Source organism: Lasiodiplodia theobromae (assembly GCF_012971845.1).
Source record: "Lasiodiplodia theobromae strain AM2As chromosome Unknown scaffold_9, whole genome shotgun sequence".
Classification (NCBI taxonomy): Eukaryota; Fungi; Ascomycota; class Dothideomycetes; order Botryosphaeriales; family Botryosphaeriaceae; genus Lasiodiplodia; species Lasiodiplodia theobromae.
Window position 1 is genome coordinate 1,073,401 of NW_023336585.1, and position 17,551 is coordinate 1,090,951.

A 17,551-nucleotide genomic window follows, 5' to 3' on the forward strand; every position below is an offset into this window, starting at 1 on the left:
ACGTGTCGGCTGTGTTGCGAACAAAGCCGATCGATTGAGGGCGAAGCCAGAAAAATATTAGCGGGAGAGGCTGGGCTGCCGGCGATAGCCTTTCTATCAGACGTGCATAAAGCGGGAGGAAAGGGTACATGGCAGCCAGTAGGCAACTGGCGAGAGGAGGCAACGAAAGAAGGCAACCACTAATGCGCCACGTATCAATCACACTACACTTTCTCTTCCTTGACATGCTGAGCCAGCTCATCTAGTCTGGAGCTGAGATCAAGATACTTAAATCTTACCTTTTGCACCGCTGAAGACGGCAAGCTTTCAGCAAAAGGCTTCACAGAATACGACAGCCGATGCTCCGACCGCGCACGCGAGTGGCTCCAAATGCGGCTAGGTTGAAAATCCCCATCCCCCGCTGAGCTTTGTCATCCTTGCTTCCACCTTCAGCTCACAGTGTCCAACCAATGTTGGAAGCTACGCTTCGATCCACCACCAGTGGCTTTTCGTCAGTAGCTTGGCTCCGACCTGGAGGCGGCACGCGACATATACTCATCGACCCATATCATTGGCTGCACGCTGCTAGCCACTGGCCCTCCATCTCCCGTCCTTCGATCCGCCGCCACTTTGCCCGCCTGATTCCATCCCAGTGGCGCCCTGTAGCCTAGCTGGCAACGTGCAGACCAAGCTGCACTGCAGCATGCGGGTGCCCACGGTGGCTCGAATCACACTGTATGAGACATCAGGATCCGATCCTCTAGCCACTGACTAGATCTTCTGCCTCCGGATTTCAGCCGGGGTGTCTGTTATGAACGCTCGGGCAGCAATATCACGGAGTTTCAACTACGTTTGGCTATCCACTCGGCTGCACTTTGTCGTCATTATATGAAGAGTGCTTACGGGATTTTGTACCGGATTTGCCCTTTTGGTGCGAAATGGTGCCACGAAGAACGGTGGGGTGCTTGAACCGCTGGGCCATTGAGCTTAAATGGTCCTGAGGCCGTCAGAATCAATCACGGCACACCCAGAATTGCTACTGTTCAGCCGGAGCCAAGAGGCCCAGTCCTAGGAACAATGGTACGGGCGTTCAGCTTGCTCTCATGTCGGCGCTAACATTCTCTAAGAGCAACTCCTTTGTCTCTTTTTACTTTCATATAGTCGACATGGCGCCAGCCCCAAACACTCGGCCGCGAGAAGAACATGGTGTGTGGCTACCCCCTGTGGGAAACGCCTCGAGGATCGTGTCTCATCACCTGTTCTGCTTCAACGGAATGGCGGTTTACGATCTCGGCAATGTGGCAGAAGCGCCAGAGGGCTCCGAAGTCTACAGCACACGCTCGTTATACCACTACTCCAGCACCTTCTGGGCCCTGAATTACGACGCTACTGTCAACAGCGTCAACTACGGACACTTCGCTGATTGGAATCATGTGGGATTCGACCACGGCGATAGAACCATCAACTGGGTCGGCTTTGCCGGGGAGCAGCGGAGGCTTGGTCTACAACGAGAACAGCCTTGGGTGCACACGCTGCTTCCCGAGAACCACCAACCATATGAGTTTTCTATGGACGGAAGATACGGAGGTCTCTCTGGGGAGCTTTCGGTGCTTATCGCTCTCATTGCTTTCTCCATTCGCCCGGAGTGGTTATTCCATGGATTGAGCAACTGCATGCGACAAGGCCAGTGGGGCGGGCATCAGCACAGGCATGGCAGTGGGTTTTCTATTGAGATATTGCACATCTGCGCTTTCTAACGTGTCACCTAGGGATTGACGGGCGAGGAATGGTCGTGAAGGTATATACCATGCCCGGCATGTCGACGGCACAGGAGTTGCGGGAGTTTGAAGCAACACGGATATTTCCTGCATGAATAGTTCACTGCCACGCAAGCAGTGGAGCATGTCTCTCCTTTCTGACTCGATACCCTTCCAAAGGTTCAACACAGGAAAAGGGCTTCTTCACTCAACCGCCTTATCCATCTCTCTCACGGCCAAGCTCAGCCTACGTATTGAATGATTTTTCCTTGAAAGCTGGACTGAACACTGCGAAGTGCTGGCGGGACATGCGATAACTCATAGGACGACATTACACGTTTTAGGTGGGATCCCGGTGGCTAAGTGGCAAGGGTAGTCATACGCGGATGTGACCTCGTGTCGAGGCTACGAAGTGACCAGGGCTTCATGAACGATCTGACTGTGCAGATTATTTCGCTGCCTGCACATTCCAGCTGAGCTTACAGATAGTGAGGAGTTGGGCAGCAAGACACTTTACTGATTAAAGCAGCTTGAGGCTCGAAGAGGGATGTAAGATTTACTAAGATATTCTTCATGCGTGGACGATCGCTCCATGCAACCCGACGACGATTACTGGCAAAGTGTGCTTACGGTCGTCAAGATTTGCTAGAATGAATTGGGCGACGCATTGTATTCAGGTTGGCGAAAAGATGCTGCTGGTTTCGATCCAGGCTGTCGGGAGAGTGGGCCAGGAACACCTGGGTCGAATAGAGGAGGCCAATCGGGTTGAGGAATCCGATTACGGTGGCAGCGGCAACAGCTCTGTCCACCCGAAAGCGGCGGCCCGCCGCTGCGTTCATCCACCAATGCTAAGTCATAATTCCGACCGTCTTGCCACTTCGCTTGTGCCTTTCAGCATGGGAAATAATCTCCGGTGCAAAGGTTTGTTTTTCTTCATCCTATGCGCGGCAGAAATATTCTCCCACCCGCGGAAGCGGGTGCAGCACCCGTGATGCACGCGCCCAGGCTGGACTCCTGAGCCCTCTTCCGTCGCCCAACTACCACCAAACCCCTCGACATGTCGCTCATCAACCTCTCTGTCCCGCTCGATCGCCTAGTTCTCGACCCAAGCTAGCAAGTCGCACTATCTGCGATGCCGAAGGCTCTGCTCTGAGGCGGCTCGAACGATACAAGCGATCCTTCGCGCTGTTCAGCTTCCGGAAATGGTCTCGATATCCGGTCACAAGTAGACCACGAATGATGGCGAGGATGTCATGGTTCTAAGTGGACGCTAACTCGTCACTATCTGCAAGGAAGGACCTCGATTCGCCCGCCATCATCGTCGCCGTACACCTAACCTCGAAAAGCCGGCGTAAAACTCATGAATAAGGGCGACAATTTTGGATCCTTGCAGCCGGCACAACTCGCGTCCCGCAACGGCAGATGATCTTAACGGAGATCATATACAAAGATGGTCAGCGAAATAACTTGACAGAGACCTCCGGGCCTTTCCGGAGGTTGGTTATAGGACGCCGAATGCATCGTGGCTGCAACTACATGCACAGGGGAGCAGAAAGGGAACGTGTTGAACAACATGGCAGTCTGGAAAGCTGCTGAGCGGCTAGCTGCGCCCTCTGCAAGCCAAGAAGATTCTCTTCACACGTTTGTCAGTACCCAGCAGCATGGTATGAGAGTGGGTCTGCCACTTCAGCTGTCCAGTCAATGCAATCACACATGACCACCCGATATTTTCTTCACAATAAATTATTGCATGCGTATCAGCACCAGAGAGCGAATCGTCATTGAAGTCCAACGAAGCTACGTCAGCAAGGTACATGCCATCCTCCTGCAGTGCTCGGCGCGTGCGGATGGTAGATCCTCTCTGCGCCCCCTAAACCCGATCCGAGCCGCCCGCTTGCTCCTTCATAGTGGGGCAATGCAATTGTCCCACTTGCACCCTTGCACATTTGGCCATGTTGCGCTGTTCTAGCGGATCATGCCGGTCCTACGAATGGGAGATGTAAACATACCTCAACTTTACATTCCCGGTCCGTATATCCGACCTCTCAATCCATCTACTCTTTTTGTCTTGGCGCTGGCACTGCATGTTGCGTGGCTTTCCGCCGGCTTCGGCACCATTCCACGCCCATCGTTTATCATAGAATCGTAGTAGTACTTTTACCGAAAAATCAGGTTACACGTACATCAACATTCCACTCCTCAACAATAAACACTCTCTAACGCGCCCAACCGTGTGGTACTCCGTCGACGGAGAAAAGCGTCCACACTCTAACAGGAAGTCAACTCGTATGAGGCACATGCCATCGCCGTAGTAATTTCTCATCGTTTCCACTAATTTCTTTCATTATCAAATTTGGTAATGCTCACTACACATGGGGTTTTCATGGTCGATATATGCATGTGCCATCTTTACTCGTCTAAAACTTAATTGAACCGCTGGAGAGCATATTTGCTCCCCTGGACACTCCAATTCTCTTGGGAACGTGGTGCTAGCCGGGGCAGTGCGCCTCACGTTCTCTCATGTCTCATTTGCTAACCGTGTGGGAGGTCTGCTATTGTTTCTTTTCGTCTTCTAGGTTGTCACTGGACTGGAGCTTGGTGTCAGATGTTGATGTCCCACGGCTTCAGAAGCTACTTAGAATGATTACTAAGTGTAAACAAAAGCAAAGGGGTGGCCCGCTCACATGGAGTTAATTCCATGAATGCTTGACGTTGCAATTATGCTTCACCTCCTACATGCACACGTTCATCTCCTGGGTTTTCCCAGAGCACCGCTCATACCAGTCCTCTCTTTAAGCCCAACAGATGCATATTAGCTGTTTTCACTGCTTCCTACGCAGTTAGCATGAGGGAGAATTTCTTGTGAGCTCATGTATACTGCAATTCCACTTCTGCTCACAATAATTTGTGTAAGCTTCCTGGTCGTAAGGAGCAGAGGTGTACATGTATGTATTCAGACACTTCGGCCTGGTATACCATTTAATATACCTCATGAGCCATCACAATTTGATTGCCTACTCGCTTCGCAGCCGAGTGATCTGCCTTGTGGCTATGAAAGTCTCTCCTTTCTCCTCTCCTAGAAAAACCACGCCAATACCTGTGCACCGCGAGCTGCAGCTAACACGATGATAGGTCTGCTTGTGGGCAATGATGATGTTCGGGCAAGACCAAATGGCCTCTGATTCTTGATAAGAATCGAATGCCCCGCCGCTCGTGACACGCCTCGAGAATCCAGGCCCCAACATTCGGGCACCTTTGCAGAAGTGGATCCCCTTAAGCCGAAGCCTGTACCCAATTCTCTGGTCTCCTCTGCATCAAAGAGCCAGTTCCATTAACCGAGACCACTGCCGTCGAAGACCCAACACCAGCGCCTGCAGTCTGACCTGGTGCCCGTCAGCACAGCCCCGAAAAGGTGGCACACGTATTTGCTGCAGCTGTTCGCAGCACGGCAAGACGCGGGTCGGAACGCGAGCATGCATGATCCCCGGCCTGCCCAAAAAAGGCTCGACTCCGACCATCAGCCAGCCAAGGCCAGACAGCGCCGCCACCCCTGTGGGATCAACACTGGTTCACGCAAGAGAGGGGGGCGCAGCTCAAATCTGACTATCGCCTGAGACTGTCACAACGATTGCCTTAATGCCATGCTAGATCGCGGTATAAAAATCTCACTTGCAGCTACGCATCTTCCATGCGTTGCGAAGAACACGTCACAAATTCGAACGACGGCAGCCTTGTCAATCGACAATCCACTCAATGACCCCTCAGCTCACACCATCGTGGCCACTGTCGGCGCTCTTGCACAAATTCAAGGCAACAGCCCTGCAAGCAGGGGTGGGAGTTGCCACCGCATGTCACCAGCTGGCGGATCTCTGCTCCTGAGTCCTGACGCAGCTTGGAAGGGTTTTCACATCTGCACCTCCAGTTTGACCGCTAAGCAAGCATTCAAAGCCCTTGGCGAAGCCTCCCAGCCTGGGTGCCGAGCAGCTGGGTAGCTCATCAACTGGCGGATGTCCGCGGCCCACGAATGAACCAATAGCGGCTGCTATATGACTGAAAGAATGAAGAAAAAGTAATGTAAAAGGTGGCAAACAAGTGGAGACCGGATTTACCTGCATTGTGACAAAATTTCCGGGGGACAATGAGCGGGAGAGTGTATCGGTGTTCGCTTCGACGTGCGCGAACACTCGCTGGTGCGGCACTTGACAGCTGGCTCCCACCCTTGCATCCAAATCCCCCCTGCCCTCATGGCACAAGTCATGTCACCTTTGTAGATGGCTCACAGGTGCTTCTTATCCTGATGGGTCCTCGCTATGCGACATGATACCGGCGGGAAGGGGGTTTTTAGTGGCCGTCTGGAGCGCGACGCACCCAACGTTCGATTGGCGCCATCTTCCGATTCCCATGGATGTGCTCGCTTCTTTGCGGAAATTAGAAGCGAACGTTCGCTTGTTAAACAGGTGTGCGTGTTAATGTGTCGTGGCAGATCGCAGATCAACCTGCAAGACCCAAGCGCCCCTTTTCATCCGCGTCCTCCGAGCTACCTGTTCCCTTACCGTGCTCCCAAATGAAGCCAGAAGACAGACCATGCTTTCCTGCAAGATTTTGGGAAGCGTTTTGACAGCCTCGCTGACGTCTTTTCTTCATGGGATCTCGGCCATACGCGACAAGCAGCCCTTGTCCTACCTCCTGCGACATAACCACGGCAGCTAGCTCAGAACCGTGAAACATGTTTGCACCCGGTCAGGCCTTTTCACACACACGAATTGACAAAAGCAAGAATCAGGCTGATCTGTCACCTCGTGGACGTTTTCATTGAGCAACGTTGAAGATGCCCACAAATGCGGAGGGTAGCGCAGGTGAGACGCTTCCAGTCCCTCTTTGTGCTTTCTGCTCAGCTTTTCCACGCAGCATTAGCATAGTATCTTTCCAAAAAGAGATGCAAAACAGAAAGACGAAGCAGGCTGACGAGCCTTCACTCAACAGAACCCCGTTGCCACGTTTATCCCAACCTTGGCCCTGCTAACTCACGCCCCACGACCGAGCGAACACGTATTTCGATCCTTCTTCGAGATAATGAACACCCGTCGATGTAGTGAGCGACACTACTCATCTTCTAAGATGAACAACAATACACCGTCGCACAAATGGCCATGAAAGACAACTATGTTGGGGACCCACTTAACTATCTCTGCTCATTCGGGAGGGCAAGCATTAGAAGGATCATCTGTCGTCCTGCCTCGTTCTTTTTTTTTTTTTACTATTCCCTTCATCTAGGCCTTCATATTCCACACTGCGTGTTGCGATACTGGAGAAGCACTGATGACCGTCTGGGCGAAAATTCTGTAGAGCGCTATACAACATCCACCAAACCTTTTGATGGGAAAGGAACAAGAAAGAAAGGAAAGGGCCTGCATGCACCGTACTCCCTCAATGAGGTTTAGCCAGTCCATCCAACTTGTTAACCTGACCATACACCTACCAATCTGCCGTCGGCCTCGCTGTCTTCAAACTACGCTAAGCAGAACCATTCGTATCCACTTCATGCCCGCCTCCTACCTCTATGCATATACCTGTATTTATCTTTCCTAAATTATTCGATGCCTACTATACCACGTTACACCTCCAGACAGAGGAGCGGAAGCAGACAGACTGACCATAGATTCCTTGCCGGCTATGTTCATGTGCACTCCCCTCCCCTGCAATCCCTCTGCCTCTTACCCCTCGCTACTTTCCGTGCCATTAGTACCCACACCCATGTAGATTTTTCCTATTCATTCTACTAAGCAGTCGTCTTCCCTCTCACTCCGAAACATTTGTCATTTTCCCAAATATCGCCTCATATTTCCCCTCTTTACAACGGTATAAACTGTGTTGAAGGAGAGATACAGCCCACCCATTGACGATAGGTAAATCAATAGTGACAAGCATTCAATAAGTAACCAGAGTCACTTGTCGTAGCACAGAGAGCAGCAGGAATACTAGTGCTTGCACACAGGATGGTGTAGTAAGGAGAACATGGGCTGTGGACGAAAGGTGAAGGTGGCAAAGAATTTCCCATGGATCGTGTATGGACTGGAATAAGGTTTGTGATGATGAGGTAAAGAGAGAATACATCTGGCTGATGACAAGAGAGGGGTCATTGTTCATACGGCATGCACGGCCGCCAGGAGGAAGACATTTGGGAGTCTTTTTGAAGCCTCATTGACCACTGGTCGATTTGGTATTGTGGGGGTTTCTTTTCAAGGAAAGAAAGAGAAAGCTTAAAAAGCTAGGTGATAGCGGGCGAGTACGTGCCTTGAACGTACATCCATTACCCAGCACCCGCACACGCTCTTTACCTGGCAGCCATGCCTGGTATAACTTTCTGTTCACACTGTGGTGTCACCATACTCTCCGCATCTGCCTAAGCTGACACTGGGCAGCAAAGCCTCTCGATCCTCGTCTCAAATCTATCACAGCATCAATATGGCCAAAGGGAGCAAACGAATGAACTGACATTTGCCCGAAAGCGTGGTCTCATTAGCTATATACATTCACTCTTTTTCTGCTGCTCTTCAGGCCATTGGATCGCTGTCGAGCATGCAACAAATAAGAGTTTGGCGCGCCCCTCCGAGTCTTTCTCCGATTTTCTGACAATGAAATGGAGAGACAGATCCATCTTTGCCGTAAGATGCTGCCATAAGAAGCCAGACGTAGGAGGGTTGAGAAAACAATACTGATCAAAGACAGTGAGCGACGCCCCAAAGATAGCGAAGCGCTCCAAAAACGCTGTCAAAAACTCAAAACAGGGTATTGACACCGACGCCGGATCCCATCCAGCACCAGCAATAAAACAACAAGTCTCGCAGGCCAATGCGAGGAAAAGAAAGAAAGAATCGTCAACCGCTAGCTGGAGACGTTATAATCTACCTTCTTTTTGCGCGTATTGAAAGAAGAAACGATGATCAACTCTTTTTTTGGGTCATCAACAATCCGTGTCGCCCATGTTCGGTGGAGAAGGGAAACTCCGCACGGAATCGAGCCGGCGCACAGTCAAACGGACGGTGCGGGGACGAATAAAGCGCGACCGGAACCGGTATCGTCGCCCCTTGAAGGACACGGGATGGCCTCCTTCCGTGTGACCATGGATGCCGATATCGGCATCCACATGTGCGGATCAAGGGGTGCTCCAATTTTCGGCACAGGCTCCGAAGCTCAGGCCTCGATGGCAGGAGTCAGAGCGGTGGGAGTGCCGGGGAGGGAAGAGCTGGACTGTCCGCTCTCGTTGATGACAAAGGCAAGGCTATCCTTGCGATGGAAACCAGAGCCAGTGGGAGTGGACGGGGTAACCGGACTGCGAATGGAGCTCTGGTAGGAAGTCCTGCGCGAGACAGGGGCGGGCCGCTGCTGCGCGTTGGTGCTTGGTGGGCGAAGGACCAGGTCCGATGTTTTGGGGTTGGTAAACCTATTGATCTGGACTGAGGCTCGCGACTCTGATCTTATTAGCCGGAGGACTCGTCATTCACCGCGCTGGGCTCACCGAGGATTCTGTCGTTGCTGGACTCGCTATTGGCGGGGTTGGTGGAGGTGCTGATGGAGATGCTGTTGTGGCGCGAGGTCTGCTCCGACGAGCCGTCGGTGCTGTGGCGCGTGTCAGCCTTCTTGAGGACGTTGAGAACAGACGCCATGTCGAGCTCGTAGGCGGACATGTGGCGCTTCTTCTTGGCTTCGTCGGCGGCCTTGAGCTGCTGCAGGCGGATCGAGTCGTTGCGGGTGGGTGGTAGGGTGATGAGCTCCCTCATCCAGGCCGGGTGTTCTTCGTTGACGGGAAGGTTGGCGGCACGAAAATAACGGCGGTAGGCCTCGGCGCAGTCGATGGATTCGTTCTGCAGACTCAGACGCTGACGCTTGACAGAGGCCTGGCCGCCGTCGTCGGCCTTGGCGCTGGCGTAGGGCATCTGGAAGGAGCGGTTGATGGGGCGCTCGCGGGCAAGCGTCTCGCAGAAGCGCTTCTGAAGAGGGTCCTTCATGCAGGCATCACAGGTTCCAGGCTTGCAGGGCGGCTCCATGGTAGAGGGGCGGGTGGCAGCGGGGCGCTTGCCGAAGTTGGTGAAATCGATCTCCATTTCCTCATCGTCGTCGGGGGCCGGGCGTCCGGGGCGGTTGGAACCAGAAAAGTCGACGAGCGAGTCGACGCAGGGGCAGTCGCCATTGTCAGCACAGCGGCCGCAGCCATCCTTGGGGGCGGCGTGCTCGGAGCGGACGAGCGGGGGGAGGGTGATGGGGTTGCTGGCAGAGGGTGGCGCGGTGGTGGGGGCTTGGTCCCCACGGGCCTCAGCATTCGGCGCCGGCTGGTCGTCGGCATCGCCGCGCCAGGCTGGTGGCGTGAGCTGGTTCTGGGGCGGCAGGCGACGGTAGTACTCGATGTCGCGCTCCAGCTTCAGCAGCTTGTCCTGCATGAATTCGAGCTGCTGGCGCATCGAGTCGTTGTCCGACGTCAGCTGGTCGACCTTGCGCTGCAGGCCGTCGGAGCGCTGGCGTTCCTCCTGCAGGGCGCCGTTAAGATGGGTAACCTCGCGCTGGTGGGCTTCGGTTTGCTGGCGGCGCTCGTCGAGGGCGCGCTGCAGCTCGCGGTTCGTCTCCTCCATCTTCTGCGTCTTGCGCTGGCGGAAGGCGCGCTGGGCCTCGCGGTTCTGCTGCTTGCGCTTCGACGGCGGGTCGTCGGTGGCAGGCTTGCGGCCGGGCTTGGGCCGCGGCGGGATGACATAGCTGTTGCCGCAGGGGCCTTGGTTCATGGCGGGCGTGATGTAAGGCGACACGCCGGGACCTGGAGCAAGAGCGAGGGGAGTGGATGCGTGCGACGGGCCTTGGGGCGGCGAGGCAGCATTGGCGGGGGTGTTGGGGTCGAGAGGAGAACCGGAGCCATCGGACTGCGGCGACGGGATGGCAAAGGGCGAGGCGGCATCGCCAACGCCAGGGCTGGGAGCTGGCGCGATGTCGAGTTTCTTGGTCGCCATCATTGGCTGGTGGTCGTCGATGCGATGGAGGTAGAGCGGAAGTATGATCATCTTATCAGATTTTTCGGGGGGGCTGCACCTGCTCCCGAGACTCGCCGAACTCGGCACTGTCGAGGCCGCCATCGCCCGCGAATCGCACCGCGTCCGTCAGGCGCACTGGGGAGAGCTGGGGAAGGGTCAGTGAGCAGCAGAGAAGTCCGCATCGTGGGCCGCCGTCTTCACTCGCGTGGCCCGCTGCCTTTAACGGCCGTCTGCCCGGTACAGCCTCCGTGTCAGGCACCCGGTCCTCTGCCTATTGCCCGCTAGATCTCCCTATTTCGCTGCTGAGCAATCCGCTTTGCTGTCTTCTTACTCGCAGGCTTCGTCACCTACAGCCACTTGGCCCACATGGTATGATCTTATCTCGACCCTTCCGCCGTGCAGAGGCCAGAGAGCGTGCTATTTCTGGCAAGAATTGCTGCTCAAGGCCCTCGGATATAGGCGAGCGCCTCGGGGATCTCGGGGCCACCATTGCTGACCTCGCCATGTCGTGCCATGCCGCTGCACTTCCATACGGCCTCTCTGCGTGCTGAGCTCTCTCCCGTTGACTCTGCTTCCAATTGACTCTCGCAAGTTCAAAACACGGCCCAAAACGCGCCGTATTCGCGTCCCGGAGCAAGCTGCTGCCGCCATCAGCCCGCCACTTATCCCCGAGTTTACATACAACTTTCCACACGCTAAAGGAGATGATCCGTTTCTGGACACGAGTACGCCACGATTGAGCAAGTTCTCATCTAAGCGAATGGGCCCTGCACTTATCAGATGGCCCTTGGTCACGGCACTTTCCTCTACGCCTCATCCTCGCCCTCGGACATTTGCAACCCTGCCCTCCGAGCCGCCGAAGCCTTCCATGTGCCTTATAGCTAGCGCCGCAGAATCTTTCTTCCACTTCTCGAACCTCTGCTTGGCTGGGAATTTACCTTCCAGGCTAACCAAAACGCACCCCCGCAGTGGACCATCACTCCGGAGTCCACGGAGTGCGCGGCAATAATTCGACTCTCCAGCACAACATCACTAATCACTACCCACCTCCATTCGAAACAAATGTCACCTCAACTCTAAAGAGTGCCAATTTGTTGCACGACTGACCACTGCTAACTGTCTCCCAATGCTCGGACGCTCCTCCCCTGAAGCACATCACGCACCATCTCCCTCTCGAGATCTCGAACCTTCCTCAGAGCATCGTCATCCGCTCGTCTGCTGATTGCTATTTCAACCCTATCCTCACCATCCTTTACCTTCATTTGCGCTTGGCAGCCCTTGGCCCCCGCCGTCTTCGGTCGAAAGATTGTGCGGAGATTTCCGTCTTCGCCAGGCAAATCTCCCTTGGACGAATGGCCAATCACTCTCCTCGCAAATAACCCCCCCAACAAATCCTTTACCCCTGGTGATCCGCCACCCATGTATAACATCATTCGTCGAGTGTCATCAGTAACAGCTCATGGTGGACCGGGAGATCACCCCACAACTTCGCTCGGAAACTCCGGACTTGGAAATTCCGAACATCACCTCCTTCGTGGTCCAGAAGGGCAGGGACGACTGCCTTCGGATGGAATCAGAAATTACCCGTCCGATTCATGTGTGCACGAGAGCCCAGGTTCCTGTAGTCGCTGAAGTCACGACTCCTTTCTTCGCGAGCATACACAGCAGTAAAACAGTGTCCAATGCCTGCTACAAGGTGGTGGTCTGATCGAGCGGGGAGCCGAGGGCCGACACATTGTATTTTGCTTGAAAACCTAGTCAACGGATAGCTGAGATAAGCTATAAATAGGAGCAATCGTTGATATGTGGACGTTGGTCAAATCCTCTTTAAGAGATAGGCTGGTTATACTTTTTAACATTTATATGCGGGATTCAACTGCCGTGTCCAACTGCAAATATCTCTCTATCCCAACGCTTTCTCGAAGGGATTAAGCTGAATGTGTCTCCTGACCCCAATACGTTGCAGCAAAATTGCTGGATGCGAGACAAAGCCATGGCCGGAATCTTCACTGGATACATTCCTTGATTGATGAAGACATATTATCTCGAAATTTCTTCTTGTTCATTTAATTGATCTTTCAAGTGGACATGCTCTTTGAGCACAGCCGAGGATCATACTAAGCATCAACGCCCCCATTGATTTCCCTAAATTCTCCAAGGCCTCCGCACAACAAAAATTCTCTTAGCATGATAATTCTGCCCGGACGCCTCAAGCCATGCAGGTAGGTATAGTGTAGAATGATTCCGTTCCGCCCGCTCACGAATATGGTTGAGGAGGAAAAAAGAAACCCGAAAAGAAAAACAATATGCCAGCCATGCAATGGGAAATGACAATTGCGAGGAGGTCGTAAAGGTCATGGCTGCGAGTCATCAATCTCGATGATCTCCATCGGCGTGGTCTTTCTCTTCTTCTGTTGTTGCCGCCGCTGAGACGGAGACCGCTGTTTCCGAACCTCTATTTGACCCTCGTTGTTGCCCGAGGGTTCCTTCAACCCAAGCTCCCACTGATTGTGCTTTTCTCGCGCTGCGAGCTCATATGGCTCTGGTTGCGAATCCGGAACCTCTACTTCAGATCGGTCTTGCTCAATCTCCAGATCCATCCAGTCATCGACTCGTTCATAGCGCGAATGCCCAGCTCTGTCACCTTGTTCATGCCACTCGGGATGTCGTCTTTCGATAGACTGGACCGGCTCCTCAGCATCCTCCATAGCTAAATCTTTATCCGGGGCTTGCATCGGTGATTCCCTCCGCTTCCGATTGTCTGTAGACGCCATAGCAACGTCATGCTTCTGAACATCCGTGGTCTCAGCAGGCAACGTGCGTTTCCGGGGACTTTTGCCAAGGACGAGATTGGTACTGGAACCTTGGCACTTGACCGGCGACGCTTGGATGACCACTACTGGATTGCGTCCAGTTTTTGGTGTTCTTGCGCGAGGCGGTGGGGTAGGAGTTCGCGGTTCCGCGGCCTTGGTGGATACCAATGCTGGCGGTGGTGAGCCAGAAGGAGGCTTGGACGCGCGTTCGGGTTCCACTGTTGTGCTTGGCGGACTCTGCCCCCGGATCGATACGCTTGACTCATCGCCCTTGCCTTCCAGCAGCTTTCTTTTCTCTTCTTTCCTCTTTTTCCTCTGTTCGTCCCGCTCCCTCGACTGTTCTTCCTCCAGCTTCGTGAGCAAGCCCAAGATGTCCCGTCTCGTCTTCGGGGGGCAAATATCTGGCCAGTCCCTTGTTTTATCCATTTCCCGGCGCAAGATCTTATGCACAAAGTTGTCGGCGTCGTTGATGAACTTTTCGAAGTACAGACACACAAAAATGCCGCAATCGCAAAAGTTGTCTTGGGTAGGGATGCATTTGGCCGTTGTTCCTTGGAGAGTCTTCATGTCGATATCCATGCCACGCTTTGCTTCGCCCTCTTCGACAAGATATGCCTTGAGGTTCTTCGTAGTCTTGGGATGAGTGAGCTCAAGAGAATCGAGCATGATGATAACCGGTCTAGGGATAGGTAAGAAACGTGGTCCCTAGCTTCTAGAATGCAACTCGGACAGAGATTAAAAACTAGGACTTACTGTTCTGGGTCCAACTTTCTTGAGGGCGGCCCTTGCTTTTTCCGTCCCTTCTTTCCTCCAGGACTCAGTTTCGATGTGTCATCTTGGCCATTGGGCACTGCTTTGATCTCATCTAGAGTTTCGGTCTGGGCGTCGTCGGTCATGGGTTGTGGTGTCGTCATCCTCGTCTCGCCCTCATCCCTCTCGCTGTTCAGCTTCTCGCCCCCAGTGGCTCCATCGATGCGAACAGGCTGATCAACTTCCATGGCTTCGTCCATACCACCTGATTCCTTCGTGCTATCTGATGGTGGTTCTGGCTTTTCAGAAAGGGCTTTGTGGACCTGGGCAGCAAGACCATTTCTTGGAAGATCTTTCTTCTCGGTGATGTCCTCGATTTCTGCTTCTGGTTCCTGATGCTGGACTTTCTTGGCGAGGGTTGGAAGGTTGCAGATGATGGCCAAATACCAGTGCTGGTCCTCATTGATTGGAACCACCACATAGTCATAAGAGAATATATCAACCTTTGACGTCCATCGCTGAACACCGGCGTAATTGATTCCTTTGTGGCCTTTCACCTGCTTGGTCAATGTAGAGTAGAAGTAAGTGTTGAACCAATACACTTTGTCCGGCCGCAGGTTTCCGCGTTCTTCAGCCTGTTTCGCAGCCCAAGTCATGTAGAAGCTGATGATGCTGTCGTTGAGGAATTCACCATCTTCAAGCTTGAGGAGATCAGCCCAATCAACTTGGGCTCGTTGTCGCCCGGTTGGTGGATAAACAAGAGGCTGTTTCCATTGTTTCGGAAAATCCATCTGCGGCCACGAACTTTCACGTTGAGCGGCAATCTCAAAGTATTCAATCTTTGAGCTCTCGGCATCTCCGTCGTTGGTCCGAGTGCGTCGCGTGTTCGCAAGCGTGCGAGAGGTGGTCATGTCCAGCGATTCGGTTGCTCGTGAGGCCCTCGAAGTGCGGGTACTAGACTCGGCACGAGATGGATCAACCTGCATCTGTGAAATGAGCCTTGAATCGGCGCGAGGTCTTCCGTTAGCGGCGGCATTTGTGTTTGCCTTGTCCTCAGTACGTTCTTTGTTGCCATTGCGGTCAGCCGTCCCTTGGCGCCGTTGGTTGTCGCGTGATTCAAGAACCGCACGTTCTACACCCAAATCAACGGGCTTTGATAGGGAATTTTTAGGCGGAATGTCATCTGGTTTGGCAAATATCTTATCCAAATAATCCCTGATAGTAGACATCAGCACGACTTGAAACAAGATGGCGGTGGGAAGACTTACCTAGACCTGGGAACGCGTTTCACAGTGGTTGAGAGTGCGCCCACAAAATCTTTACAGTCATTGTTACTGGTGAATTCCATAAAGCGTTTGTAGACTTTATCGCCGATAATAGGACCACGGATCTCGACCTTGGCTGAACTATCGTCGTTGGAGAGGACGATGCTAGTCACCTTCGACCCTTCGACACAGGCCACCCCATTTCCAATAGGTATGGGGCCCTCTAAGCCATGAACTGCAAAGTGCTTCTTGTTGTGGTCCCAGACTAGATGCACATCAGACATCGGTGGGCTATGAGGGACCCTGAAGAATTTCAGAGGCCAACTACGCCTTGGGGTGCTGGTTTTCTTTGAGGGCCTTTGGAGCGAGGTATTTCCAGAGTTCTTTGAGACAAACATAGTCGGCTTGATATCCGCTTTGGAACTTATCATGTCTGAGCCAGGGGGGTGCCTCGGGTGGGTTTGGTGATGGTCCACATCCACGGATTCTGTAAAGTAGGGCGACGTCATTTGCTCTTCAGCATCAAAGTTCCGTATGTGCTTCTCGCGCTGTTTAGGCAATGCCCTAGGAATTTCCTGTGACAATTCGTCTTCGCTTCCGTCATCAATGGTGGCCGCTGTTGCTGTCGGTTTGAACCTGACGTCATGAGACTGGCCTGATCCAGTCCCGCCCTTGGCTTCCTTCCGGCTATGTCCTTGTGCTAGCTTTGGCTGTGAGCCTGGATGCGAATCGTCGTTGCGAAGTTCATCGTTTGGTAGGCGTTGCCCGAAAAGCTTGTTCTTGACTGGCGGCTTTCGGGGGTCCTGGGACAGGGCGATTTCTTCCAACAACGCATCCATGATGAATTTCTCTCTCCGGGGAGACGGATGCTCATCGCCAGAGTCTACTTCAATGGGCCGAGACGGTTGTCCATGGGGGGCCGCAGACCTTTTACCCAAGTCAGGCTGTTCAGAGTCCAATGATTCCTGGAAGACGTGCGAACTTCCATAACCTTTTGGATTCATGGTTTCCTCCACTTTGTTGAATTCGTCTGACCCAGAAGGCATGGATGAAAGGGATGGCCTGGAGCGAATCGAGCCATTACTGCGGGAGGGGTGGTACTGTCTGAAGTGGTCTTTAGCTTGCTCGCGGGATTGCATTTTTGCTCGCTGCAAAGGAGGGTCTTCATCGGTGAGGTCTACAACCGCTGGCGAAGGACTCGTTGGGTGAGAGAGCTTCTGACGTTTGTGGGGGATTGCGCTGTCGTCCCGAAACTTGGCTGTCCTCACGTTCTCCCCTCTGCTAGATTCAAACTGGAGGCTCCCTGTAGGTGTGTATTTGGTTCCGCAGTGAGCGCTCTTTGGCCGGGGGGTGTAGGGCGAGGATTGCTGCAAAGTGTTGACGGGATGGAACTGGTGATGAGCCCCGGGCTACAGAAGGTCATTAACGCGCTACCACTCAAGGGTTCTACGGGCCAAGATCATACCTTGCTCGAGTGTGACACGCTGCTTCCGGGTGGAGCAGTAGGTTTGCCTATTTTCACCGCATCGGCGTGTTTCCTTCCGGTTGTCAGCCGCTTCTACTTGAGTGCTCGGAGCTGATGTGCCCGTACGTATAGTCGCCGCACAGCTCGCGCTCTTCCTTGCTTCTGGACGCCGGCCGGCGGGTCGCGGGGTCGGGCAGAGAGGGCATGGAGGAGCTGGGTTTCGCGATATGAGCCACTCGGCGAAGTTTGCAGTGGGGCCGGGAGGGTCCGTACTGGTGATCTCGCGGGAACCAGGTGCGAGATCGAGTGGGAGAGGAATCTGGGGGAAACGAGGGTTCATCGTTGAACTGTGAGGGTCGCGAAGTCAGCGTGCGGCCGTTCAACCACGGGAAGGAACATGCGGGCGACGTGCGTGCGTGCGGCGGCGGGCAGGCAGCGCACATGGGTTTTGAATGCGCGAGCAAACTGAGGGGCAGGCACGTACCCATTCTCTTGCGGCGAGGTC

At 53.7% G+C, this 17,551-nt stretch overlaps 3 protein-coding genes across 3 annotated transcripts; 1 reads left to right on the forward strand and 2 right to left on the reverse strand.

Moving 5' to 3' along the window:
* Nucleotides 1–1,253: 1,253 nt before the first annotated feature.
* Nucleotides 1,254–1,736, forward strand: LTHEOB_3746 (uncharacterized protein; the record flags this gene model as incomplete). Its single annotated transcript, XM_035512703.1, has 1 exon — nt 1,254–1,736. The coding sequence occupies one exon, from the start codon at nt 1,254–1,256 to the stop codon at nt 1,734–1,736; it is 483 nt and encodes a 160-aa protein (XP_035362834.1).
* Nucleotides 1,737–8,930: 7,194 nt separating this feature from the next.
* LTHEOB_3747 (BZIP transcription factor) lies at nt 8,931–10,735 on the reverse strand (the record flags this gene model as incomplete). Its single annotated transcript, XM_035512704.1, has 2 exons — nt 8,931–9,208; nt 9,256–10,735. The coding sequence occupies 2 exons, from the start codon at nt 10,733–10,735 to the stop codon at nt 8,931–8,933; spliced, it is 1,758 nt and encodes a 585-aa protein (XP_035362835.1).
* Nucleotides 10,736–13,107: 2,372 nt separating this feature from the next.
* LTHEOB_3748 (Peptidase C48) lies at nt 13,108–17,252 on the reverse strand (the record flags this gene model as incomplete). The annotated part of the gene is made up of 6 exons (XM_035512705.1): nt 13,108–14,245; nt 14,320–15,531; nt 15,585–15,846; nt 16,006–16,990; nt 17,047–17,119; nt 17,173–17,252. 6 exons carry the CDS (start codon nt 17,250–17,252, stop codon nt 13,108–13,110), a joined length of 3,750 nt encoding a protein of 1,249 aa, XP_035362836.1.
* Nucleotides 17,253–17,551: the final 299 nt, after the last annotated feature.